The sequence below is a fragment of the Melozone crissalis genome, unplaced genomic scaffold (genome assembly GCF_028551555.1).
Source record: "Melozone crissalis strain CALT ecotype California unplaced genomic scaffold, PUWL_Pcris_2 ptg000013l_1, whole genome shotgun sequence".
Lineage (NCBI taxonomy): Eukaryota > Metazoa > Chordata > Aves > Passeriformes > Passerellidae > Melozone > Melozone crissalis.
The window spans coordinates 11,934,626-11,962,320 of record NW_026535791.1 but is presented as its reverse complement, the minus strand read 5'-3'; the positions used below and the strand labels follow the sequence as shown (position 1 = coordinate 11,962,320).

Here is a 27,695-nt window from a genome sequence, read left to right as displayed (position 1 = left end):
AATAAGTGCAATGGAAGAACACAAGAGATTGTAAAGGGGAGTGGGGAGACCTGCAGAAAGATTCAAAAATGCATCACAAATTATCATGTGATTTCAAAGAAGAAAATAATATGCAAGAAGTCTTTGAGGGAAAAAAATTATATCCAGTATTTAGGTTAACTGAAACTGTGTTTATCTTGTACTATATTTGTCCTTATTTTGGATGGGGTAGTGTATTGATAGTACATAGCTGTGGTTTATATTTAAGAATACAGTGGTAATCAGTACTTGGATACACCTTACAAACCACACATGTTTGATTTATTGTATTATAATGGAGATATTCAAAAGCCTTTTCAGTCTTCCAATGAAACTGTAGGGCTCTTTGGATCACAAAACAGAATGGCAACATCAAAATGTTGAGAGAAAATGGCAAATAAAAATGAGAATGCAATCCACTCTCTACATGCCACCTGAAGTCACCAGCATCTGTGTGCCACTGCAGTCAGAGACAAGGACAGCCAAATTGGTGGGAAAGGCAGATGGATCTTCCTATCACGTGCTGCAGCAATTAGAGCAATTTCTCTTTAGGTAACAATAGCAGAAAATTAGCATTCTAGCACAGGGTCCTGCTTCAAACAGGCTTGTAGTGAAGCATTTCATGTGGTGATACAGTATTCTTCAGGCTGTGGTAAAGGAAAACAAGTTCCCCTGTTATTTGCTGGAAAGGTATAGCAGATTTTAAACTTTCTGTGATTTGTAGAGCTAAGGTGACCCTGCTATAGAGATCCAGCAGTTTTTAAACTTTCTGTGATTTGTAGAGCTAGGGTGACCCTGGTATAGAAATCCAGCTGACTTAATTTATTTGTTACTGCTGTTTAAGTAACACTCCCCACTGTAGTCCTCAGCTGCCAGAGAAACCTACTGGGAGCTGGAGCAGATTAAGGAAAGGAAGATAAAAAGTGGAGAGCAATTTAAGAGAATGTATTTGTAACAAATTTATGAACAGAAACATAGAGAGAGCGGAATACATAGCTGCCTCAAATCACTCACAGTTGTTTTTCTGGAAGCTGGGATCTGTAGATGTTCCACAGATGAGTACTGTAACCTCTCCACCTTGGTGCCAAGATGTAGATGTGATGTGTTTGAATAATTCTGGTGCTGGAGGCCAGGCAGATTACCTGCAGTGACCCAACAGAAAATCCAGAGTGACTTGTTTTTAAATTGTACTTTGGAAACTGGGGGGGGAATACCGGCCTGTTGGGGGTTAGAATGTCTTTTGCTCTTTTGCATTAAACATTTGGTTTGCCTTAAACATGGTCTGTAGGCTTCTGAAGTCCAGTTTTCTCTAGTGCTTTTGGCATGTGCACAAGAACATTTCACAACTGTATGTTTATCAAATTCGCTTATCTTGTGTTTGTAATGTTTATTTTAGTTTTCCATCCTATTTCAGGTTAAATGAGTTAGGTTTTACTTTTTTTATCCTCTAGGCCGATTAGCACAGGGAGTTTCTGTGTAGTCTGCTATAAATTATTAAAATGATGTGGTTTTAAACTGCTTCATTTTTTACTTTGTGTTTCTCTAAATATGTGATGTATGTACATAGATAACTGACAGCTCTCTGAAAGCTACTTCATGTGGTGCTGCCACAAAGCCTGCCCTTTGCTTGAGTGTTTTCTCCAAAGAGATCTTGCATGAGTTTGGTAGTGGCCATTCTGTTTCCCCAGATTTGAGTAACTCTCCTCTTCAGAACAATCTGCAGGAACACCTGGGTGGTCAGTGAGTTTACCCACCTGGGACTTTTTTAGGAGCTGAGGCTGCCATGCAGACTCTTAGCTGCCATTTCCCCATGCAAAAGCCATATTGGAAATTGAATAGCAGCACCAAGACAACAGAGCCTGTCCCTATAGGTGTGCTCTTGCCTGGACACAGAGAAGTTTGGGTTTCTGTTTGTCTGAAACACTGAGAGGCTTTTTAACAGAAACCTTAAGTGCATTCCATTCCTATCATGTATTGTTGCTACCTAGTCTGGACTGAGAAATTTGGAGGGTCTCTTAGATATTTATATTGTATTTCCTGAGTGCTCAGGTTGGGGTGTATTTAGTGTATGCACACACATGGATACATGTGTATACACAAATGTACGTGTGGGCACACATAGCTGTGCACACGGGCAGGTTTCTGAGCAGCAGGTGTTCCCCAGGTCTCAGGTTCCTTATTTTGTGGCACCTCAGCTCACAGCCAGTCATTTCTGCCAGCTTTTTTGATTTCTTTTTTAATGGTTCCTCTTTTGTCCATTCCATTCAGAAGCACTCATAATATTGCCTTAGGCAGCTTTAAAAAGTGAAATAATTCAGGGTTTCAGGTACTCAAAATTATTAAAAGTATAGATAGGGCTGTGGTTGTGAAGAAGGGAGAGCTTATGTAGGTAAAGTATTCAAATGTAAACAGTCTCAAACACTTCACATCTCTAAGTCCTGTTTCATTTGTTTTTCCTTTCCCTCCCTCAGGAATTCATTTTATCGGAGGATTACAACAAGATGACACTAGTGAAAAGTTACCAGGGTAAGAACCATGACCCATGTTAATTAGTTTGTATTGTCATTGATTTTTGTTAGTGTTTTCTTAAGGAGTATGAATGGAAAAGTTTCCCTTACAATGATAGATTTTTTTTTAAACTTATGTAAATGCTGGTTTTATCAATAGATCTATACTATGTTTTGTTCTGAGATTACAAGAATTTTAAAAGAGCTGTTTCATGTTCTGTTTTTCCTTTTAAATGTTCCTTTGGAATGTCCACGTTGGGGAATAGGAGTTTTAATTTTCAATCTTCAGTAATCCATTGTATCTACCGAAACAACTTAGGAAACTAAACCATGTTTTAAGGCTGAAGCTTTTGGGATTAGTCTGGTTATATTTCAGTAGCTATCGTTTCCAATAACCACAATAATTATCAGTGAATACCTCTCCTAGTAAAAGGTCAAGAAACGCCGGTCCATAATTTTCTAATTAGAGTCTGGTGTTCACTAATGTGATGTTTTCAGAAACCTATTTATCCTTTTCAAACCTCTAAAGGACACTGTTTTTGACAGGCATTCTTATAAAAGTAACAAATACATATGACAATTTATTCTTATATACTTTTTTTGCTGTTAGACTAAGAGGTGGTATGATAATTTATGGTGTCATGTTATATACTAAGCATTATGTTTCTGTATAGAAGCTCTGACATGTTAGCTTGACATTTCTCACATACATTTTAAAATATGTTCTTACTCATATATTTTGAGTTTTATACCTTGAAAGGGTAATTTAAATCTCTAAATGGAGGCTCTGGGGATCACTTTGTAACATTTGAATTTTAAAGTAAGAAGAGAATCTTGATTTTTGCAGAGCGTGGCTAACATGTGAGTGTTTCATGAATGTCTAGTGTGTTGTAAAATTAAGCTAGAATGCCTGCATTTTTTCTTAGCTTGTAAAAACTGAAGAAAAATATCCTATAATGATAAAATATTTATATAAAATATTTATATTTATGAATCTTAGATGAGATTGTTGCAGTCTGACTGTACAGGTGTTAATATCCAAATTTATGATTGCTCTGCAGTCACCAAAGTTTAATGCAGCTTTGTTTCATATTTAAGTGTGTCACTAAAGAGGGTGAGCTGAGGTCTTTCCTTCTGTATATGCAGAACAACATAGGCATGAGAACAGCTTTCTTGATGAGTTCTTCAGGGAAAATGCTGAAAATTTTGTAAGAGGGGAATGCATTTCTTGGCAGTATTTCAGAAAAGCCTGTTGGCTGTGACAGCCCACTGAAGGTCTGGGCAAAAATGCTCATAACATTAAAAAAGGAAAATGGAAGCTGCTCTTTATGGCTTTCTGCAATATACCAGATGTGTTGCAAACATTAGAGGAGGCCTTTGGATAGGAAGATGTCATGGAGAACCTGTATGGGTTGTCCTTGGGGGAAACCCAAGAGCTCAGCTTCCCCAAATATTGGAGAGCAAAGGATTCCAGTGAGTGTCCATTAACATCACTGGAGAGTTATGTGATAAGAGAGTTAGGTGACCACTCTCCTAACTAGAGTCCCCTTCTTCCTAGCCTGTCTGGGAAGGTTTTTCATAGGATCATAGAGTGGTTTGGGTTGAAAGGGGCCATAAAGATCAGGAAGTTCCACCCCCCTGCCATGGGCAGGGACACCTTCCACTAGACCAGGTGCTCAAAGCCCCATCCAGTCTGGCCTTGGACACTTCCAGAAATGGGGCATCCACAGCTTCTCTGGACAACTTGTGCCAGTGTCTCACTGCACACACCTGTACAATTGCAGTGAACAGTTTTCTGACTGGACAAGACTGGAAAAAGAAAAAAAAAAAACCTGAAGAGAATCCCCACTTTTTCAGGGCACCAATGACCTGGGGCTGCCTGCTGCTCCACAGCACAGTGCCTCCCAGCAGCTCCCTCCAAAAAGACATGCTTCTGGATCCTCCACTCTCACACCAGGTGCTGGTGAAGGAGTGTAGCACTCTATCTGTCTGGTCCCTGGGCCTATGCTGGAGGTCTGGAGTTCTGGGGAAACATTGCAAAAGTGAGGTGCTCTGTGAGCTGCTGTCAGTCACAGGATCCTGTAGTTCCATTGCTCCACACAGTGTCAGGCACTTTCATGCTCCTCTTGCTATTGCCTCCAACCAGAACACTGGATCTGGGCTTACCAGTGGCCTCACTGGGTCTAAAGACCAGCTGGCACACAGCAAGGAGGAAAGAGCCATGTTTTCAACATGCTGTATGGGAGAATAGGCAGTGAAGAGCAGTGTAGTCCTTTGGGTAGGGATATCAGGATCCAACAGAGATGTGTGCTCCTCACATGGAGCAGTAGGACTCCCTCCACAATCCTATCCCTGCAGTGCACATTTCTCACATGACCATACTGAGTTTTGGGGTTGGCATAAGCATCTTGTTAAAACCTGGGCAAGGAAAAATTAAAATTAAAAAGGAACAGGTGGTTTGGTGGGTCTGGTGGCCTTCTAGTGGTTCATTTGCTAAAAGTCTTACTTTGGAAAAGTTTTGCTTAAAGTTTTCAAGTAAGACCTTTATGTTCTTCAAAAGTATTTTAGGGGGAGTAAGTACTTTTATTTAGCCTACAAAGTGGCTAAATATTGATAGTAAGTAGCTTTAGCTGAATCATGATGGCTGGTTTTGTGTTTGCTAGCTTTGTAAATGGTCAGCAGTGCCCTTGTTCCTGATGGGCTGTTGATCATCTCCCACAACGAGGCATTATTATAAATAGCTGAGGCTGCTGTAGTGATTAAAGAACATTTATTGTGTCTTGAAAGGCCATGAATATGTTGGCCAAATGATCTTCTGGTGACAGAGAGCAACAGCACATGGATAGGCTGTGCTTTGGTCTTGGTAGGGGTGTGCAGCTGGGCCTGGTGGCTTATGGAGCCTGGCCTTGGGGATGTACATGGCTGGACATGCACTGTGGAGGTTTTGCTGCAACACTGTGTCTGGAGTTGTGAAATCTTATTTCTTTAAAGGAATCTGAATGCAGAGGTGGGGGATGTGACACAGGATTAGTCAGGACTCCGGGGTGGGTCTTGTGGCATTGGCCTCCTGCAGGCACTGACTCATTCCCTTGCATAAGGAGGAGTAGTGCAAGCATTTGATCAGTGCCGTTTGGGACGCCCTGGGAAATACATTTTTTTCATTGTGTGTCTGTCTCCCATATCATCATCCCCATTCTTCAGTCATAACACCAGCCGAAGGTATAGACAACCTCTGCTCCCTCCCTGGGCAGCTCCTCCCACATTTTTCCAAGAAACCTTTCCCTCCCCTCAGCAGCCTTGGATTCCAGCCCCCTCCAGCCCCTCACAGGCTGGTCCATATGGCTGTCAGTGCTTCCAATTCTTTATGGCCTTCTCTAACCTGCTTCTTGCAGCTGGACCATTTTGCTGGCTCCCTCTGGATGAGATAACAGCTCCTAGTTCAGTGTTTTGGTTTTTATTTATTTATTTGACACGCATTTTTCTGCCTAGCCAGATTTGCAGGCCTGCTTCTGCCCCATGTTTTGTGCAGCCTGCCTGTTTCAAGCATGCCCCTCTGTCCCTCTGCTTTCAGGCTAGCTCATGACATGCCTTTATTTCTGATTTCTCCTAAGCACAGCCTCTTCACTTGTGCTTTTCTTGCTCATGCTAAGCTTTTTTTTCTTCCTGGCAATTTCCACCTCTGTTTTGGTGTTTGCTCATACTTTTTACTATTGTAATCCCTCAGAACAGCTTCTTGCCCGACACTGTGTGGCTGAGCACTGGCCATGCTTCTCAGACTTTTGCCTTTATGCACAGCACTGACCCTCCATTTCCTTTGCTGACATCTTGCTGCACCTTCTGGCTGCAGCTTCCCTTTTCTGGGCACGGCCTTTCCATCCTCTCTCCAACCTGCTCTTTGCATAGTGCTTGATGCTGCTTTCTCATAGAGGAGAGCAGCCATCCTGCTCCCTCTGCCCTCCAGCTGCACATGGACCTGTGGCCTTCTCCTCTCTGCTCCTTCTCTCCCTTCTTGTACAGCATGATTTTTCCCAACAAATGGCTCTCTTCTCATTCTGGCTTACACAGATCTGCTCTTGCCTGGTGAGAGTTTTCCTGTGCTGTGACCACATTCACACATCATCCCCCATCTCCATCCTGCTGTTTGAGCAGTTTTGGAATTGTTTGCTCCACATTTTTTCTGCATAAAAATGGTGATCAAATCTTCAATACGTAAAGGACCAGCTTTTTGTTTGCTGCTTCAAGATGCTGAACCTGTGTTAATCCTAGGGTCCAGACCCCCTCCTTGCTCTTCTATCACCTTCCAATCTACTGATATTTTGCTTCTTTAAGCCTTACAGGAGTCAAATTCCCTCTTAATGACAAGTGACTTTCTATTTGCATTTGTCTTCTCTTTGCTCTTTTACTTAGATGATCTGCACTGTACACTTTCACTTGTTTCAGATATATCTGCCATTAGCACATGTCTGGTTGCACTAGCTAATATGTGCAGGTGGACAACAGAGTGCTAAATTGAAAGCTCTTTTTAGGGAGGGAGGATAGGCAAAGCTGTCATGTACACCTCATCCACCTCTTGGCAAGTACCATCTTTTAATATCTGCTTTTTACTTGCCAGAAAGAGCTGCCTCAGCATCCACAGGCACTACTTCTATCAAAAATTACAAGCCCCATCTTTTAGAAGTTTTAGGAGGTAGAAGGAGATTTAGGAGAGTTGGGTGGTGCCAGCTATGCTCACAACCAATTTAAACCATAAGAAGCTGTCACTAGCAGTAGCATTTGCCACGTGCTGAGAAAAAATTCCTGGAGAGGCCTTGAGCAGTCTGATCTCAGCCAGCTTTGCACATCCCGTGGAAATGCATGGGTATGTCTGTGGCATTGATGGTTCACACAAACTGGAATGTTTGTGAGCCCATGAGGTGCCTGTGGCAGCAGTCATGTCCCTCTCTAAGTGCAGCACTCCACTGGCTGGTGCAGGTGTTCAGCCACCCAGGGGCCACTGAATTTCTTCCCAGAGAAAGCAAGGGTAGAGAGGAGATGGGATTTATTTGAAATAGTTCAAATGACTCCTGAATGAATGGTCCCCATTCTTTTATCTGGAATGTAAAAGTGTGTGGAAATGACAGCAAAAATCTGAGGTCTTCTAATGGGCAGGGGTGAAAGCATCTGGGCACAGTTCACACATGACGCTTTGGTTTAGCTGCCAGTCACCATTATGGCAAGTTGTGTCAATACATCTATTGATTTTTCTGCTCAGGGAATTTCAGTCTGAAAAAGTGTGGATCAGAGCTGGTGTTGGCTCTTGGGAGCCTCTTCTTCTTTCTTTCAGGTAGTTCTCCCTTGTGGCGTTTGAACACATCTCTCATGTATGCAGCATGTTTTTATAGGGCAGACAGCAGTGTTCCCGTACTGTTCTGAGGTGATTGTCTGCATTTCAGATGGAGGCTTGGGGCTGGTTTTTAAGCTTCTAAACATATTCAGTCTTTTTTTGTGTCAGCTTTTGCACAAACAAATACGAGCAGTCTGTTTTGTGTGACATATGTTGCTGTGTCTTAGAACAGTAATAAGCCGGTAGGGCTCCAGATAGAGGAGTATGGCTTTCACCATTAAGTTACAGTTGGGAATAGTTCTGAATGTTTTTCCAGCCACTTGTTTTATTAGAATATCAGCTCAATCAGCACTTCATGACCAAGCCCACTGGTCATTCATACAAAAAGCAAGCATGTGTTCCCTTGTTTTAATGAAAACCTTTTGATGGCTTTATTTTGTTAGCAGTTGAAGCTTATTTCTTCAGCAGTTTTATGCATCTACCACAGCTGTGATATTTTCTTTTATTTAAATTTTATTCTAGTAACCTTTTAATGCTGAAACTTCCCTTTGGTGCAGCATTGTGCTTGTACTGTAACTCATTGTTCTATTGGGGCACCAGAGCCTGGATCCACCAAAACTTCACAGCCAGAGGTGCAGCATTGTGCCTGTGCTGTAACTCATTGTTCTGCTGGGGTACCACAGCCTGGATCCACCAAAACTTCACAGCAAGAGGAGCAGCAGTGTAGGCATTTTCATTGCTGTCAAAAAACTAGCTCAAAAGAGGTTTAAATGGAGCCCCAAGTCCATTCCACAGTGGCAGCTTTCTTAGTGATGATACAATGATGGAGGGAAGACTTGTACTGATGTAGAAGATAAATGACTGCATTAGGCATGGAAGGAATTAAGTCTTGCTTCCACTCTTTCTCATGCAAACGCTGAACATGCAGAGCAGGGACCTTACAAGCTTCCATAGAAGCTGATGTCAACAGGATTATTAAACACCAGCTGCTTCTGCAGGGAAGTGTGAGTGGAGGAGTCGGGTGCAGTTGGTGATTGCAATGGTTGTCTGCCCCCATGTTCTTCTCTGCAATGTGATTGTATGTCTGTCTGCTTAACTTTCAGCTCATCAGAGCAGGGTCATCATGATTCTGTTTGTCCTGGAGATGGAGTGGGTGTTGAGCACGGGCCAAGACAAGCACTTCACGTGGCACTGTTCGGAGAGCGGCCAGCGGCTGGGCGGGTACCGCACCAGCGCCGGCGCCTGCGGCCTGCAGTATCCTTTGCTGGGCCCTCTGCGCTGTCTCTGCTCCTGGGCACTCAAACAGCCCCTTTCGTTTATTTGTCTAGCTGTCCTCCACATTCTGTGCCCTGTATGGACTCAGTGCTTTGTGAGAGAAACTGTTATTTAAATCCAATTTAAAAAACTGTCAGTTCTCCTTGCTTTGTCTCCTTAATGCATTGTGGCATATTTAGGTCTAAGCATTTTTGAGCACCACAATGGGTGATCTGCAACCTATTGTGGTCTGCTATTGTAATAAATATGGGTAGGGCCTTCATTTAAACATGCAGTGCATGCTTTCTTCAGAGAATTAATGGTAGCAAAAGTAGGTTGGTGATCAGGTCAGAGTGCCTCTGTGTGTGCATGGTAAAAATTAAATTACTTTAATATAAAATAATGAGCACTTGTCCTTCACTCTGGAACTGCTCACTATGTGTTGGGAATTTGGGTTAACTAAAGAGTAAATTACTCCAGAAATGGCACTCAGGTGGCTTATTCATGTAGAGCTGCCCCAGCTGCCTGACAATAAAAGAAATATTAATTCAGCTTTATTGCAAATGAAAAGAGAAATGGAAAAGTATGTGCTCTTAGGCTGAAAACAGGGGTTAGCATAAACAGACTTTTTAATGCCCCAGAGTGTATGTTCTATAGATGATGCATGTTTTGCTAGTTCATGAGAAGTGATACTGACTGAAAATTATTGTTTCAAGATGGACTTGCTTGATATTATCTGGTAATTCAGCCAATCTAAATGGCAGAAAGACTAAACGTACTTTCTAATTTATTGATAAATATTTTTGAAAGCAAGATGCAAGAATTTGCCCTGTGTTCCCTAAATCTCACCAGAGAACAGCCAATTTTGGCTGATTAAAACTTTTGGAGGACAATTTTATTTGGGTCATCTGATTATGATAGTGGAGGGCAATGGAAGCAGTGGAAGGGAGAATCACTGGCAAATACTGCAAAAATATTTGGCATAACCCAGGGCAGGTTTGGGGTTTTTTGTTCTGCAGTGTCCTGTGTGCTTAAAATCAGTACTCCTTTGTATTTTGTATAATTTTGGGTAGGGAGAGAGTGGATACCATCCAACTTTAGTACTTAAGTTACAAAGCCTGAGGAGACACTCTTATGTTCATGGTGAAGGGCTACTTCAATGGTGTTTCATAACAAAACCATGAATTGTGTCGTAGAACAGTCTTGTTTTTTCTCACTCAGGGATACTGCACTATTAGTATGAACAGGTATGAGCATTATTAAGATGAACAGGTGCCTGAAAGTACACTCTGAATACCTCCTTGAGACTGGAGCACTATTCACAAGATTGCAGCATGCTCATGTCGAAAGAATTGGCAAGTCATGAAAGGAATGCAAAGATTGTGTAAATAATGTGTTTTCCTCAGCATCTATCCTTCAGATTTGATGTAGAAACTCGGCATGTGTTTGTTGGTGACCATTCTGGGCAAGTGACCATCCTCAAACTAGAGCAAGAGTCCTGCAGCCTTGTCACCACATTTAAAGGACACACAGGTAAGGCCTCAGGAGGAGACCCAGAAAGGTGCTCAGGAAGGTCTTCATCTGTGCTCAGCATCAGGATGGTTTGACTGTCCTGTGATACACTAGGATGGCTTGTGTCAGTGCTTAGCATGGAAGGGATGTGGCTCTGAAACTGTCCCAACACTTCAGGGAAGCTGTATTGGTAAAAACAAGAGCCATCAGAGCTCTGAGCAGAGCACATCTATGGTAGAAAATGCCGCAGTCAGAAGAAGATGCCACAATCAGTAGAATCTATGGCAGAAAATGCCACAATCTGCTTATTAAAGCAGAGTCTTGAACCAAATTGTAGTAGTTCAGGGTGGGAGAAAGGATGCTGCTCAAGACAAGATCTGTATTGACAGACACTTCATCCCAAGTGGAATAGGCACCGCTTGGAGGCACTAAATGTTTGTTTCACTGCTGGGACTTGTGCCCCATCACTCTTTGAAAAGAGCAACCCTGGATATGATCCTACCATCTAACAGAAGAGATGCTGTCATTCCTCAGCATTTTTTCTTCATATCCCTCCTCTCTAACTAAGTGCTAATAGTTCAAGATAGCACAATGTAGTTCAGTCCTTGTGCCAGGGGCCTGAGAAGATGCCCATAGCATTCCACACTTATTTATTTTTTAATCTTCTGGAAATTATGGAGATGGGAAGTTGTGTAGCTCCCACTGTGACCATTCTTCTTCCCCACTTTACTGCTCAATGGATTCACCTATGCAAACAGCAGTGAAGCCCTGTGCCCACAGAAGAGCAGGATGGGGTTTCAGTAGTTTTTCTAGACTGTTAGTTTTCCACTGGAAGGCACATGGTTGCACAGTCTTTGCCAAAGAGATATGCATTTTAATCACTCCATTTTTTTTTTTTTTTTTTACATTTAGCTACCTTCTAATCTTCCATTTCCTGTAATAAAATGACTGATGTGTGTGTTCCTGTTGCAGGTGGTGTCACTGCTCTCTGCTGGGACCCAATACAGCGAGTTTTATTCTCAGGCAGTTCTGATCATTCCATTATCATGTGGGATATTGGAGGAAGAAAAGGAACAGCCATCGAGCTGCAAGGACATAAGTACGTTCAAAGCCCTTCCTCCTGCTTTTATAGGAGAAAAGCTAAATGCAGAAGCCACATCTGGAAGCAAACAGCCCAAAGGTTACAGTCTTCACAAGCCTCAAGCTTGTATGTGTGACTCCCTGGGGTCCATATACAACAGGAATATTTTGCTTATAGTAAGTTTTCCAGTGCTGGGCCCACAGGCTGTTTTAAGAGTCTGCAGAGGGTGGTGAAGGAAAGCACAAAATCTGTAGTCCTGAAAGTATTATGCCAGAGCCTGTGCCTGTGTTGGAAAGAGGAGGCTCCTCAAATGAGAACAGCTGCATGGAAATTCTTGGGTTTCAGGTGTCAAGGTCTTTCCTTCCCCTAGAGGGAGCATCGGGCTTGGACAATTAATCCCTTTTTCCTCCGTGCTCTTTCACCTACAGCCTGAATTCAAAGTGATGTGCTTTTACCTTTAATCATAGCTGCCTTCACATCTCCTCAGTGCAAAGAGGCATCATCTTTGCAAGTACATTTGCACAGCCATTGGTGTCTTTGAAGACGGGTAAGCCCGTGCTGGGCATTGATTACGCATCAGAACGGCTCTAGTGACAATGACTCCTCACCTTTTAACTCTGGCAAGGCAGCAAGTTGGCTTTAGAGTACTGGGACTGCATATATGTGGGACTTGCATGCCAGGCTTAGGTCTGGAGAGATAAAATCCCGTGGTGGTTTTGAGCTAACAGTTTCTTACATATTCATGCATTTCTTTTGAGTGATGCTGCACTCTGCTGAGTGATTGGGATGCCTCTGGGATTTCAGAGCACTGCAGAGCTCTAACTGAAATTACCAGATCAACATCATACTCTACCAGTGGTGCTTGCTAATGCATCACCACTTGATTTATTGCTGTGGAAATTAGTTCTAATATGAAATTAGCTTCTGGACCTTAATCTGTGAGATGGCTGTCGGCTGGAGCTGTACAACACAGCATCCTACACATCCTGATGGTGCCTCTGGTGTCTGCAGGCAGGCACTGTGAAGGGTGGCCCTGTTGTTCCAAGCTCTCCCATGAATGCATTCCTCTCTTCAGGTTCAACCATAGGCACAAATAAATGTGTTAGCATACAAGTCCTTTGGCAGACAAGAGCAGTGGTGGTAGCAAAGGAAACCAAATCTTGTGGATGATTTCCAGTCAAAGTATGTTCAGTTCCTGTGTCTTCACAACCTTGTTTTTTCCATAATAGTGTTGTACAGTCTTTGTATCCGAGGTTGTGAACAGCCTGAGATGAGGCCTGAATTTACTCTTTTATGAAGGACTGAGCCCATCTTTGGGAGTTTAAGCTGAATTGTTCCTCCCATGTTGTTTTTTCATTAAAAGAAGAAACAGAAGCACCTAAATTTTCCACCTTACTGTGAGAAGGTTTAGGAACAATTCAGTGTCATTCCTATATTATTTTTCAAACTCCTTATGCTTGTTAGTGTCAAAAGAAAATCTTCAGTAGTTTTTCAGTGATTCATTTCTAGATGTTGCAGGGATTTACAAAACAAAGTTGTTACTGACATTCTGCCAAGAAGGTATCTTACCAGGGCTGTGTTCATGCATCCAGATGTGTCTTCAGAAGCTACAACCTTGTTGAGACTTCCCAGTGCAGCTGGGACTGCCTGTTCCTGTTCCCAGGAACAGAAAAAACAGTTATCAGAACAGGTCTTTGCTTTTGTGGATGCTGCCCAGATGAGCAACACTCTCATTCTGGTCCCAGTCTGACAGCAAAGACTGATTTGCATCTGATGGATGCCATGTGCAATGAGTGGTGGAGGGAAACATATGGGCATACAAATGGTTTGTACTGCTTTATTGATATTCTGTGCTCACTTGTGCAGCAGCCATAGGTGGTTGATTGCTAACTGTCTTGTTTCTTTCCCAGTGATAAAGTCCAGTCTCTTTCCTATGCTCACCACACTCGGCAGCTCATCTCCTGCGGTGCAGACGGGGGAATCGTCGTCTGGAACATGGATGTGGAGAGGCAGGAGGTAGATGCTTAGTTCTTGTCAGTTTGGTCTGAAGCAGTCCTGGGAAGAAGGAGCCTTTCAAAAATGTGCAGCTTTCAACCTAAACAAGATCATTCCAAGCTTTAAAAATGTTTCTGGATGTGCTCCAGTTGTTATAAAGCAATTGCGCCGTGCCTTTGATAGTATGGTACAGGAGAAATCGGCTGGCAGAAATTTGTATTAAATAGGCTGCTAAATGGCTCTTGCTCATTGCATTACTGCTCTGAAAGATATTCTGTAAGGAGGGTATTGAGATGCTCTGCTGTGTTTTTCTGCACGTCAGGAGAAATACCAGTGCAGATGTAAATGGATGGAATGATTGATTCATTTTGGTTTTAAAAAAGTGAAACAAGAAGGCTCTTGGTCATGTCTGGAAAAACACAACCCAGCATTTTTTTCCTTGATAAGAGCACATTTAATTAAGGTTTCAAGCAATTGGTCTAGCTTCCCTCTGGTGTAAGCATATAGAAGCAGGGTAAACGATGGCTTTGCAGATCCAGACGGTAAGATTTCACCCACACATTCCTAATTGCTTTTGTGCTTCATGGCCAACAAATCTGAGCGGGTGCAAAAACGCTCCTCAGGTCTTTGGCACTGTGGGAGCAGCCCCCACTTGGCAATTTCTGAGTCCTGACTCAGAGGTGTCAGGGTGAGCTCTGTGCTGGCTGAGTCAGGCACTAGCCCTGCCCAGGAGCTTGGCAAATCCTGGTGCCATGAGTCACAGCAAACCTCTGCCCTGCAGAGGAAGCTGCAGGGGGTAGGTCAGAGGAATGTTTTTGGCAGTGTGGGCTTTCACCAGCTTTGCTGGTTCTCAAGAGTTGTGGCTTGCATGGGATTGAATGTGTCTCCCTTGAGGAAGAAAAAACACTAAGTGGAAAACCTGACTTTAAAAAACTACTGAAGTAGGCATAGGCAGAAACTGAGCTCCCTTTTCAATGTGAATTAGCATTCCAGTTGACTCTCTTTAATTGCTAATCCAGGGGCCAAGTATGTCATCAGCTCCTAAATTGAAACGAAAGCAGAGCAGTTTCCTCCTTCCCAACAGATGTTTCCTTTTTGCTGCAATTCAAACATCCAGAAATTAAAACCTGTATTTATTTGCTGCCTTCAAAAGCCTGCAGTAAGGGTTAAGATTGGCTTGTCACCAAATAGGCAGTGAGAAGGCTGGTTTAAAATATAGAGGAGGAATATTATTAGCCAAATAAAGGCCAAGCAGCAGGTGCTAATGGTGCACAGCTTTCCCAGACTATGGCTATGTGGGCTTGTTCTTGTTATCAGCAGCACAGCAGGGTGTTCTTGGTGCTAAACCACCCCCAAAACATGAATCTTTGAGATTTTAATATCAAACCTTGGTTTTGGGTCCTAGATCACTTTCTTTTGCATTTTGGCTTTTGTATCTTTGCTCATATTTAAAGACTTTCTCCATGTGATCCATGCTCAGTACTCTTTTTGTTGCTATCAGACTTTCCCACATTACTGAGATTGTGTTAGAGTCACTTAAGCCATTTTAGCCCTTGATTCTTTATTTTCAACTCAATTTTTAAAAAGCTGTAAGAAGGTGTTTGAAAGGTGCTATAAGCTGTCTTTCTGTTTGACTTCAAAGTGGTTGTCACAAACAAAATATTTTCTTCATCTGTAGTGTTCAAATGCCCAAGAGATGGAAAGTTACACACAGAGATGTAAATCAGTAGGCATTAAAAAGAAAGACTGTTGTGGGTAGAAAAGACAAAGCTTTTCCCCAGCAGAATGAACTGCCTTCAGAATAACTGGCAGAAGGATATGAAACAGGTGATTGCTTTATTGCCGGGAGTCAAAGCTATGCTGGGAGCTGAGGGTCTCAATCCATCCTTAACTTACCTTTGCCTGGCTTTTCTATTGTTTGTAGTTCTTTATCTCAGCTGTGTTTCTTGTCATTTTAATTTGCAGCACGTGAGAAACCAGTGGCTCTGACAAGATAACTGCAGTCTGCTAATAGCACTTCCTCACAAAGTGTTAAACAATATTTAGTGTTTATGTAACCTCATGGGTTGATGAGGGAAAAGAGCTTGGGTTTGGTTCGGGTCTTAGGCTGGTTCAGTTGAATCACATCTTTCTGATCCCTGTGTGTGATTTGTAGCACAGGCACCTCTGAGAGCAGGAACTCCTTTAAGGGTGTTAAAAAAAGAAAGAATGCAAAAACCTCCGACAACATCAGCACTTCCCATAACTTCCCTTTCCCTTCAGATTATTTGCTTGGCTGTTGGAAATACTGATTGACCCCAGCTCCCACCAGAGGCAATAGCAGATGGTAAATGCTGTCCAGACAGGACAGAACAAAATATTTTTATATAAAATAGGGTTGTTTCTGTGGTCTTATTATCAAATTCTTCTTCATGATTGGAAGAAGAAGATTGGATGGGATGAGAACTGTTCCTTCCATGTCCTTCAAGCTAAGCCAGAAAAGACATCCCAGGGAACAAATATCATCTTGTCATCATCAACAACAGTCAAAATGGCATCTTGGGAAAATGGAGATATTAAATCAAGCTTAGCTGGCCATATTGCCACACCACAACACATCTTTTTTGTCCTGCCTCTAGGCTCCCTTGGAAATTTTTCTACTTGTTGCTCACTTTGTGTTTATGTGTTTGTTGCAGACCCCGGAGTGGCTGGATAGTGACTCCTGTCAAAAATGTGACCAGCCTTTCTTCTGGAACTTCAAGCAGATGTGGGACAGTAAGAAAATAGGCCTCAGGCAGGTTTGTATGTGCCCTTCGGTGTGTTAACATGGTGCTATTAAGCTTTTCTTTCATAATGGATTCTAGTAACCCTTTTGCCCCCTAAAGCTTTGAGAATTTGCATTTTGTTCTTCCACCAAGTGCTCAGGGGTGGGACAGTGGGTTCCCCTCTGTGGCTTGATTTTGTGGTTGAAAGGAACACACTGGTTTTTTTCCAATCAAGCCCAATAGCAAAAGCATGTAATAGGCCTTGGGCTGAGTATATCTGGGGCCTTCCATGGCTTTAGCCATGGGGGACTTTGCTCATTGTTAGTCAAATAAGTTACAGAAAGAAATTTACAGCTGATTTTTGGAGATTGTGCTGGAACCAAAGCTGTTTTCAATGAGATTGGATAAACGTCTCTACCTGCTCAGGCTGTATTGGGAAAGGCTCACTGGTCTGCTTGAAACATGCTGTGTTTTCCTGCCTAGCAGGAGAGGGCTGAAGATTGCAGACTTTTACTGAAGGGGTGTAGAGGTGCTGCATGTGCTCATGGAACTTGAGAAATGAGTGTCTGGGGCAGAGCTGAGCTGCCTCATGTCTTGCTGGAGTGAGATGGAAGAGCCAGCAGACCTGAGCAGGGAGCTGGGCTGGCTTTGTGGCCTGAGAAGTGTTTGTGCCTGTTGTGTCGTGCAGCACCACTGCCGGAAGTGCGGGAAGGCCGTGTGCGGGAAGTGCAGCTCCAAGCGCTCCTCCATCCCCCTGATGGGCTTCGAGTTCGAAGTGAGGGTCTGCGACAGCTGCCACGAGTCCATCACGGACGAGGAGTGAGTGTGGGCACTGAGCTGCACTGCCCTGCAGCAGGGCCTGGGGGCTGCAGGGCTCCAGGAGGGAGCAGCCTGGCACGGTGCTCCCTGGGCTTTCCCAGCAGGACAGGAGGAGATCAAGCCAGAAGGGATAGAGAGCCCCTCGCCCCTGTTCCTTTCATGCCAGAAAGGTCTCAAAGTGCTGTTTACAGAGTGGTTGCTGAATTAACGACTTACAGCAGCAGTCAAATATTTTTTCCCCAATAGAGAACATTTTGGGGGGAAATCCTGCAGTTACAGTTCTTGCTGATTTTGGATTTCTTTCTTCAGGAGAGCACCTACAGCTACTTTCCATGACAGTAAGCACAACATTGTTCACGTACACTTCGATGCCACCAGGGGATGGCTGCTGACCTCGGGGACAGACAAGGTCATTAAGGTAGGAGCAAAGAATGTGCTCCGGCTCCTGTACTTCATTTCCCTTTCCTCTTTCCTGTGGCTGCAGGATGTCATACCTGCCTTCTTCTACCCAGAGACTTCTCACTTGGGATTGGGATTGGGATTGGGATTGGGATTGGGATTGGGATTGGGATTCCTGCCCAATAAGGACCAAGGAGGTCTTGGTCTATGAGGTTATTGCCTGAAGGGGCTGGGACAAGTGTTCACTGTATCTTTCCCTTGAGGAAGACCAACTGTTTTTCAACATGCCAAATCTCAGTGTGGCTAGATGAAGAAATAGCTAAAATAATGACTAAATTATAACAGTTTAGGTAATTGAAAAAAACAAAACCCTCACAATGTGTTATGACTGTTCTGATCATTGAAGTTAGTAATGTAGTGGGATTTTTTTTTTGTTTCTTTTAAGGCCAGATATGAATCTGGCTCATACAGGTGAAAGCTGGTGACATACAGAATGTCATTTTGTCAGCTTCCACCACTCTGACATAAGTGCTGGAAAATGAAATCAAACTTCTTCAGACTTGTGGCATCCACCTCTAACCATGTTGCGCCTCTTAATTAAAGAAAAATGTGTAAATTATACTATATAAAGATTCTATTTTTGCTATTATTCATTATGTTGTTCTATTTTATTGTATTTAACAGTTGTGGGATATGACACCAGTAGTGTCTTGATGTTACATCAGTGGAACTTGAAAGGTGATATTTACAGAAGAAACGGATTTCCTAACCCCAATTATACTGCAGAAGATAGATAACACTGGGCACATATGGCTGATGAGAAAGGAACTAATGTGTTTACAACAACTTTATGTCCTCTGCTTGATCCAGGCTGAACATTTGCACGAAGACTCTTTCCACTTCTTCTCAAAATATACAAGAAGGTATTTTTTTAACTAACGGTTTGTACGATCTGACTTTGGTTGTCTTGAGTTCGTTTGGAAAAATCTGTGTGCAGTGCAATTTTTAGTTTTTATATTTCAGTATGTCAAGATACTTGCTGCTTTGTACAGAGGGTTCTTGGGTTTTGTCTTCCTCTGTGAGTTTTCGGTGTCAACAGACTGTGTAAAGCAATTGGCTCTCCCTGCAGCCAGTACCTGTTGGTTTGGGATATTCCTGCTGACCATGCTCTCTCCAGAGGAGGAAATCCAGGCATGGTCTCTGGGTGCATCACTGAGGAGCTGATGGATTATTGCAATTCCTAAAAGGGCTCTACCATCTACTTGTCCTAGTGGGCATCATCCAGAGAGCATTCATTGGTCTGTATAATCTTCCTGCCTCTCCCTTTGCTGCACAAGTCGCAGAACCAAGGGTCAGGTTATTCAGCAACTGATTTCTACAGAAAACTGAAATAGTTTTCCAGCTCAGAGCATTCTAAGGAGCACACAGACTTGTTTGAGTTTGATGATGCTGACAGTCTGATTCAAATGAAATTATTGGCAACAGGAACTTTTGGGAGTGTGTGCATGGAGGGGGGCAGATCTAAAACTGGTCTAGATCTGAAAAGTCTGGTTTATCTCTACCTCTACCTCTACCTTGCACAGCAACATTTCAGCATTTATACTTGTCTGTGTTGTTGAAGATGAATTTTGTTCTTCCTGTTTTCCATATGGTTAGTCATATTTATTTTTTTAAATGCGGATGGTTTTTATTAATTTTCTCTATAGACCCAGAAGTGATATTGCTGAATGATGCCCATTGTCCTGTTGTCATACTTTACAGTTTCTCTTAATAATAAACAGTATTTAAAAACCTGGATTGACCAAAATTACCTTTTTAGAATGACATTGTCAAGGTGAATATCTATAAAAGCCCTTTTTTCCAAAGGGACCTTCTCTGAAGAGCCAACTCTCCATTCCATTAATCCATGTTACTTCTTAGCATGGCACTACTCACACACTTCAAAGAAATTGGTGTAGAGAATTTGCTCTGCAAAGGCTTTCCTGCATCTCCTGTTTCAGCAGGCCTTGTGGTTGTAGCTATTGTGGTTGCATCACATTGGTGGTGCTCGGTCTTGCCCTGTTTTGGACTTCCCTTCTTCCCTCTGCAGTGGGGAGGCCATGACATTTGCCACTTCAGAGCACACTGCTACCTGGAAGAGCCTTGTGGTCTCTTTTGAGAGAGAATGCCAAAAGAAAATAAAGCTTCTCCTTTGTTTGCCCAGCAGCAATTTGCTTTTGAGGGGAAAAAAAATATGGTTATCTCAATCCATGGCATTAATTCTGGTCCAGTGCGCTGCTGCAGTAAAGGGTGAGTGGAATTCTGTATGCACATCACAAGACTGCTATGTATTTTTAGGGAAAATTCTCTTCTTGAACATCTTGTAACCTGTGATGAAGCATTTTGCAGTCATGTTCTCTGAAATAACACCACCTTGGGTTTCCTGGTCATACAGCCTGTTGTTGTTTCCCCTCTAAACAGCATATTTTAAAGCATATTGTCAAACATAATTCACACAGTACTATTATTTTTCCAACTTGAAAGTTGTTTTCTCAGTCTTCCCACGTTCTCTCCTGGAAACTAGATGCTTGTTTCCTCTTGGAATGCTTTTCATTTCACCTTGTGCATGTTTTCTGATGACTGAAGTGTTTCTGGCTGTCAAAGCTATGCAAGATGAGCAAGTGGCCTGCCATATTTCATTCCAGCTGAAGAGTATACACAAAGCTTTGCTGGACTGTGGTGTTCCATATTCCCTTGGGCTCAGGGCCTTTTGGCCAGAGACCTGACTTGTGCTGTGCAGGGAGTGCATCCCATGGTGACAGAAGCACGGGCGCACCAAAGAGCATTTCAATTGCTGTTTAGTGCTCGGTTCCTGAGGAGACAGCAGCGGCACCAAGGCTGGGACTCCAGCATGAATTGTGCTCACACTGATGGAGTCAGGGAGCCAGCAAGGTGAGGATCTGCCCCTGGGTCAGCACCTGCTCCTGAATGCCTAATGTGCAAACAGAGGTGAAGAACTGATTCCAAAGGAGACTGCATTTGAGAACGACTTGTTTGGACTGTTCTGCAATAAACTCGTGGCCACTCCCCTGTTCTCTTCCAAGGAGTCGTGGTTTCAATGTTGCTTATATGTGGCTGTGGAGTATGCAAATCTGTTTTGCAGAATTTTCCTAGTTTTCTTTCTCACTGAATGACCTGCAGGGTTATCTGGATTTAAGTTAAATATCTCCTTATCTTGCAGTCTCAGGACAAGCTGCTCTGGGCTTAGAAAATTATATAAACTGCAAGTGAAGCTGAGGGGAGAAGGAAAATTTGTCCCTTTGCAATGCCCTCAAGAGCTGAAATGTAGACATTATGAAGAGAAAATAGATGCATCTAATTCAATAATTCTTCTACTTTCCAAATGGAACAAGAAGGATTTGACACTGGGAGCGTTAAAATGCCTGCCTTCCTCTTCTGCTGTGTTAGAGTAGCAATCTCAGTTTCTTCTGTCTGCTAGATGCATACAAAAAGAGATCTCTGTTGCCTGGTCCTTTTTTCCATTTTACTTGCTGAATAAGAAATCTGAGCAATTCATTTTTATGAATTGCACTATTGGAGGATGGGAGGAGGGGGTGTTTTGATACAGGTGTAGACTATGCATAAACTCTTTAATGAAGCCAAGCCTCCTTTCCCTGGGGCTGCTGAAGGGCAGTAGCTTTTAGTGATACCTCATGCTGTGACAAGGGGCACACAAACATTGCTAACTCCCTCTGCTCTGCACATCAGAAAAGGTGATTTTCATTTCTCCCTTAGCTTCCTTGTGGGAAGTGTCCTCCAGAGCATTTGCCTGCTGTTCTGAGTTTTTAAATTAGCAGTGTCTGAAGGGCTTAGGCAGGTGATGGGGCAGGTGCTGGTCACATACACAGTGCCTGAGCAGCTTGCTAGAGTCACTTGTGTCCTAGGTGGGGCAATCTGAGCACCAAACTTCAGTTTTTTTAAGCTGAAAATATTTAAATGAAGGGAAAAGAATGTGGGCATCTGCTTACAATGTAGCATTGATGGTTCTCCCATCCAAGTTAATGTCATGGTTAGATGTTGAAACAGCAGTGGTAGGGCTACAAGCCAGCCAGTCTGCCAGAGGATAACCCTGAGCAGTGACATTGGTGTGCTCAGCTGTGGGCACCCTTGTCTGCAGCTGCTTTTTGCAGCCAAGCCCAAGTGACCTCCCTGCTCTGTCCTCCTGAACTTGAGGCCATCACCTGAATGTCAGCATGTGGGCTCCCAGTACCTCAGCAGTGGTTACTGCACGTTGCCTAAGGGTGGCATGGGCATCTCCAGTACTGGGAAAGGGAGGGATGTGTTCCCTCTGAGTGGGGAAATGAAACTGTATGGAGTCCAGCAAAGGGATGCTGAGATGATGAAAGGTACTGGAGTATATTTGGGAGAGCTGGAACTGTTCATCTGGAGAAAAGAAGGCTCAGAGGAATCTCATCAGTGTGTATAAACGCATGAAGGGAGGGTACAAGGGAATGCACTGGTGTCCAGTGACAGGGCCAGAGGCAATGGGCACAATCAGAAACACAGATTTCCTCTGAACCTCAGGAAACAATTTTTACTGCAAGGGTGACTGAGCATGGGCACAGACTGGCCAGGCAGGTAGTTTGTGGGTTCTCCATCTTTGGAGAAAACCCAACTGGACATGACCCTGGGCAACCACCTCTAGGTGACCCTGCTTGAGCAGGACCAGATGATCTTTGAAGGTCCTTTCCCACCTCAGCCATTCTATGATTCAAAGTCCACTTAATGCCTTGTGTCTATTCTGTTGCAGAGAGAAGGAAAGAAATTACTATCTTTCCTTAAATCTACACTACTACCAAATTAGTTACTACCAAATTAGCAAATATTGCGTTTGTCTGGCCTTGCTGTTCCAAACAGGATTTGCATACCAGCAACCAAAGTTCTGTTTTGTAGCACACAGGAAATAGGGCTACAATGTGTGGTTTTACAGGCCATGTCTTTTCCAGGAGACCACAGCAAGCCCATGGGATGTTTTCAATTAGCCCTTAGAAGATGCAACAGTAACAACAAACTTGATTGTTTGTTCAGGATGCATTGGTGTGCTGTGCCCCTTCAGCGATGACCTCTTATGTAATATTGAGGAAGACAGAGATTTTTCTCTTCAAAATTGCATCTTGTGAATGTTGGCAGGAAATTTTTGCTCCTCAGAAGGAAAAAATGTCCTTAGTTTGCCAATAACTTGAAGTTCTGGGATTTGAGATTAACTTTCTGTGATCACATGTGACTTTTCATTGCATTTTCCCAGTTTGGGGATTTTCCCTTGTGACCAGTCTTTGGCCATCTCTGAAATTTTGTTTGCTGCAGGACACATTGTACTGCTCAGAGGAGAAAGAGATTGAGTTCAATTGAAATTGCTGCCAAGTAGGGACATTGAACTCAAACCAAAATGAAAACAAGAGAGCACAGTCCTTGTAAAGTCTGTGCAAAGAGGGGATACCGAGAAAGAATGTTATCATCATACAAACAAAACCTAAAAATACAAACCAAACCAAAAAGCACCTACAGTATAGAAATGAATATTCATCAGAGCTCTATAAAGCCAAACCTAACCCCCATCCCAGTACTGTAAGCCAGCCAGCAGCCATGGTCCAGATCCAGAAGCCACAAGGAACAAAGAGTTGTTCCAGTCTATGAAGATTTGATTTCCATTTCTTGTTCTTTGGTTCAATTGCCAAATAATATTTATCTACCTCAAGTAGTTTTTTTGGGACTGCATTAAATGCATGAGCACTTCGATATTAAGAGGATGGGGAAAAGACACATAACTACTGAGATGGCACAGAAGAGGTGTCAGGCCTTATGAAGATAGTCTCTCTAGTTATTTGTTCTTTAGATATTAAATAATCTGAATTTATTAAAGCGTTTATCACCTTCATACTTTCATTTTATCACAGGCCAGGGCATCCTTCAGATGTGAAACACCCATTGCTAACACCCCTATTTTGTCCTGTCCCAAGAAAATTCTGTAGAGTTGCCACGGCCAAGTAATTAGGGAATTTTCACAAATAAACAAATTCACAAACTTCCTTGCTACATCTTTGTCATTAGCACTAGTTTTGGCTGTGGTTTAGCTTTCCAAAGGCTGAGCCTTGTTTCTGACTCTGCTTGCTAAGTTGTCATACTGACCAATACCTCATGGGCTTTGCTGTCTTTTTGATTAGAGGGATTTTATATGAAAAAAGCTCCTACTGGCTTTTGTTCAGGTCAACAAGTTGACCATCTTTTCTACAACTACATTGTAACACTTTCCAGTAATGTTCCATTATGTAAATGTCTCCCATTTAGCTGAATAAATTGTGATATCTTAACCCCATTAAATTAATTTCTGTCAGCTTTTGGCTATTTCTTTTCCTTCTCTATGTGTGTAATGAGGAATTTGGTTTACTGAGTTTTGACTGGAATCATTCACCTGCCTGTTTGTGAATTGTCATAAAACTGACAGCTGTTGTATGGACATGTCTTTTGCCTGGACAAATTCTTACCCTGAGTGCCTGGCTGGGTGAGCAGCCCAAAGGAAATGGTGTCTGGGCAGCAGAGGAATTGCATGATTTTGTGCATCACTCCAAGGCTCCCTGTGGATCGTGGATTCTGAACTGAAAAGTAAAGGGAAGATGCTCGAGATTTTTAACCATCAAAGAAAATGGCACTTCCTGAGACCTCTCTCCCTGAAGTTTGCACAAGTGCAGGTTTTACCACTCTTCCCCTGTTTGGACAATATTTTTATATGTGAAATAGCACTGCTGGTACAGCAAAGGCTTGAGTTGTATCTCCTGGCAGCAGGGTAGAAACCTGTCCTGCTGACGATCTTTGGCCAGGCTGACACCGTGCCCCTTCATAAAGCTGAGCATTAGCTTTTGTTTTGATAGAAAACACACTTCCTTCAGAGAAATACATAATTTTTCTTTATCTGATGGCTCCCTCTAGAGAGAGGAACATAAATACTGCCCTACTGCACAAACTGAAGTTCTTGGATTTGATCACTTTTAGTCCCAGAAGTGGTTTTTTTGCACTTGCTTCCTATCAGATTTGGTGCCTTTTCAAAGCCTTTCTCTCATTGTCTAGATCAGTGCTTTCTGGGAGACTGCAGGAATACAGAATTTTCAAGTCATTTAGTTACATTTTAAAATTATCTCCTGTAATCAGTTGCAGGCTCTGCTGCAATGTGCCCAGAATTGCCTCTCCTAACAAAGCAAGAGATGGAACCTGAGACAAACAAGAAACACTGTGAGCTGAGCTAGGGAAGATGCAAAGCTGTGCTCTGCCAGAGTGGAAACTGCCTGTCTAAAATGACTGTGGGTGGATGTTGACCAGCACTAGTTTTAGATAAGTATGATCCAGTGTCATGAGATGGGGTGCTTTATTTTTGCAGGGAGGGTGAGAGAGTAACACACAGAGCAACTCACAGATTTGAACTGGTTCATTTGAACTGCTTCAGTGCCCTCCTCCACTGTTCCAGCAGGTTGTTCCCTGAAAGACCAACTCCATGTTGACTCTTCATTCACCAAGTTGAGGAAAACTAGTACTGCTTCAAGTGCCATGGCTTTTAGAAAGGCTTTGTCATTACAAAAATACAAACTAGTGCTTGTACTGACAATTGAAATGGCTGAGACTATCCCCCCACCAAATAAATTTATTTCCATTGAGGTTTGCAGGACTGACTTATCAGGCTGTAATGAAGGATATAGCAGAACTCCCTTGGAGTCCAGGCAGTGCATATTCAAAATCCACCTGAGCCTTGTTTAACAGGAAGGGAAAGAGGTGGCCCTGCTCATACCTTGTTCCCACTAAGTAGAACACAGAAGCTGGAGTGTGTGTTACTGCAAATGCCAACAATTGGTATTGGCAGTTCACTCCAAAATTGTGAGGTATTTATGGGAGTGCCCCCATTCAAAGGCAAACAATTTTTTACAACTTTAATCAACAGCAGGTTGATTTAGTTTATTGAGTTTTTTTAAACAATGAATAAAGACGACCCACAAATTAAAACTAAAGACAAAATGCAATTCACAAAATTATTTGATACCTGTTACATTGACCTCCTAAAATTTTCATCCAAGACAAAAAGAGAAGTTGCAGTGGCCCCCTGCATCACTGCCCTGCTGCACTGATGATGGGCTGTGCCTTTCCATTAGGATGTAGGGTAATGACCAACTCCACATGTGCTCTGTGGTGCTACATTCCTCTGCAAGATCCCTGAGAGCAAAAACTTCCCAAGTAGCTGACTTCACAAAATGAAGAAAAATATGAAGCCATCAGAGTGAGGTCAGAGTCATAAAAGCCTCAAAGCTGCCACAAGAAGTGTGGGGCTGTGCCTGGACTGGAAAGGGTGCCAAGAGCAGCTGCTGTGCTTGTCATTCCATTCCCAAGAACCAGATGTGCTCTCAGACTCCCAGTGTGCACTGCTTAACAAGGACCTGTGCCACCTTCATCTTCTGCTCATCTGTCACTGGATGCTGTTTTTGTTTTGTCATGAAGTTTTAAAGTGGAAGAGGAGAGTGAGGGGAGACCTAATCACAGTCTACAACTTCCTTGTGAGGAGAAGAGGAGGGGCAGGCATTGATCTCTGGGGTGACCAGTGACAGGGCCCAAAGGAATGGCCTGAAGTTGTGCCAGGGGAGGTTCAGGCTGGATATCAGGAAAAGGTTCTTGACCCAGAGGGTTGCTGGGCACTGGAACAGCTCCCCAGGGAAGTGATCACAGCAGCAGCCTGACAGAGTTCAAGAAGCATTTGGACAATGCTCTCAGGCACCTGGTGTGACTCTTGGGGTGTCCTGTGCAGGGCCAGGAGTTGGACACCATGATCCTTGTGGATCCCTTCTGACCCAGCATAATCTGTGAATGTGTAAATGTATTCACTTACATGAAGTTGCAAGTCACTCTGGATTGCATTAGACAGATCCTCTCACTGGCTTCAAGCCACATGCCATGTTTGCTCTCGTGGAATCAGGCTGAAATAAAGCATCAGCAGGACCATAATACCAAAGTGTGTGACACTCTGGACTTAGTTTCTACTTGCTGTTCCTGTTGTTTAGTTCTTTTTAAATCAGAAGTGCTCTTAAACCATAGCATGTTGCTCTTAGACACTGTGACCAAACTTTGATTAAAACAGTTTTCTTAACTGGCTTCATTTTTAAGCTGTGACAAAAAATGAAAAATATAGGCTATTCAAATACACTAGTGTAGAATGTGGACTAAAATGTGTTAAATATATACATATACAGTGCACAGTTTGTACTTTTATGAACTATTTAAATACCAGTCATTAAACTTTTCTTCTGTACTGCAGAGCTGAGAAGCAAACTGATGTAAATACTAAATAATGCAAATGTTTTTATTAGCCTTGCAGCTATTGGGTTAAGAAATGTAGTTACTATACATGCTTCCAGCCATGCTCTCATTTTGGGTAACTGTATTAAACCATAGAAAATGTTAATACCAAATTTGCAGAAAATAAACCTCTGTACAAGCCTTGCTGTTGTTTTCTTTAACTGTAGGGCAAGAAGGAGTTAAGTTTATAAATGAGGCAATAACTTGCTTGCTGACCCAGCCTCTACAGGAGGAGCTGTGACAGCCTGACTTGTCTCAGCACTGCTTATCATGGGAAAATTTTTGTCAGGGCCTCTCTGACAGTAAAGTCTTTACTTCTAGGGAGATTGACAATAGGCTGAAAAAAGCAGATTTTTCTTAAACTGATACTTAATAGGAGATCTTTGAATAGTGAGGAAATATCATCAGCCAGGAGGAAACTAAATTACGTAAAGCAAGACAGAAGGAGCTCTCCTCTGTCCATCACCAGTCTTTAGCTGCCAGTCACTGCAGAGAGCTCAAGAACATCTGTGTTATATTTGTGTTTAGGTCCCTGGTCTTACCACACTGGTGTGAGGCACACGTGAAACACTGCAGCAACTTGGCTGGTTCTGGAGGCAGCTGGTTAATAAACACACTCAGTTCAGTAGAAAAGGTGTTACCTTTGTTAATAATAGTCTTGGCTTTGCAGTAAATCT

General features: G+C 42.8%; 1 protein-coding gene across 1 annotated transcript in view; it reads left to right on the top strand.

Annotated features, from left to right (window-relative positions):
- The window catches only part of WDFY2 (WD repeat and FYVE domain containing 2), a 58,058-nt gene extending 38,611 nt beyond the window's left edge, over window positions 1-19,447 (top strand). The window contains exons 4-12 of the mRNA XM_054272051.1: window positions 2,490-2,544; window positions 8,952-9,102; window positions 10,523-10,635; window positions 11,587-11,713; window positions 13,606-13,711; window positions 16,366-16,467; window positions 17,123-17,253; window positions 17,563-17,671; window positions 18,337-19,447. Coding sequence (XP_054128026.1) covers window positions 2,490-2,544; window positions 8,952-9,102; window positions 10,523-10,635; window positions 11,587-11,713; window positions 13,606-13,711; window positions 16,366-16,467; window positions 17,123-17,253; window positions 17,563-17,671; window positions 18,337-18,366 — 924 coding nt within the window. The 3' untranslated portion in view covers window positions 18,367-19,447. The remainder of the gene's footprint in view (window positions 1-2,489; window positions 2,545-8,951; window positions 9,103-10,522; window positions 10,636-11,586; window positions 11,714-13,605; window positions 13,712-16,365; window positions 16,468-17,122; window positions 17,254-17,562; window positions 17,672-18,336) is intronic.
- Window positions 19,448-27,695: the final 8,248 nt, after the last annotated feature.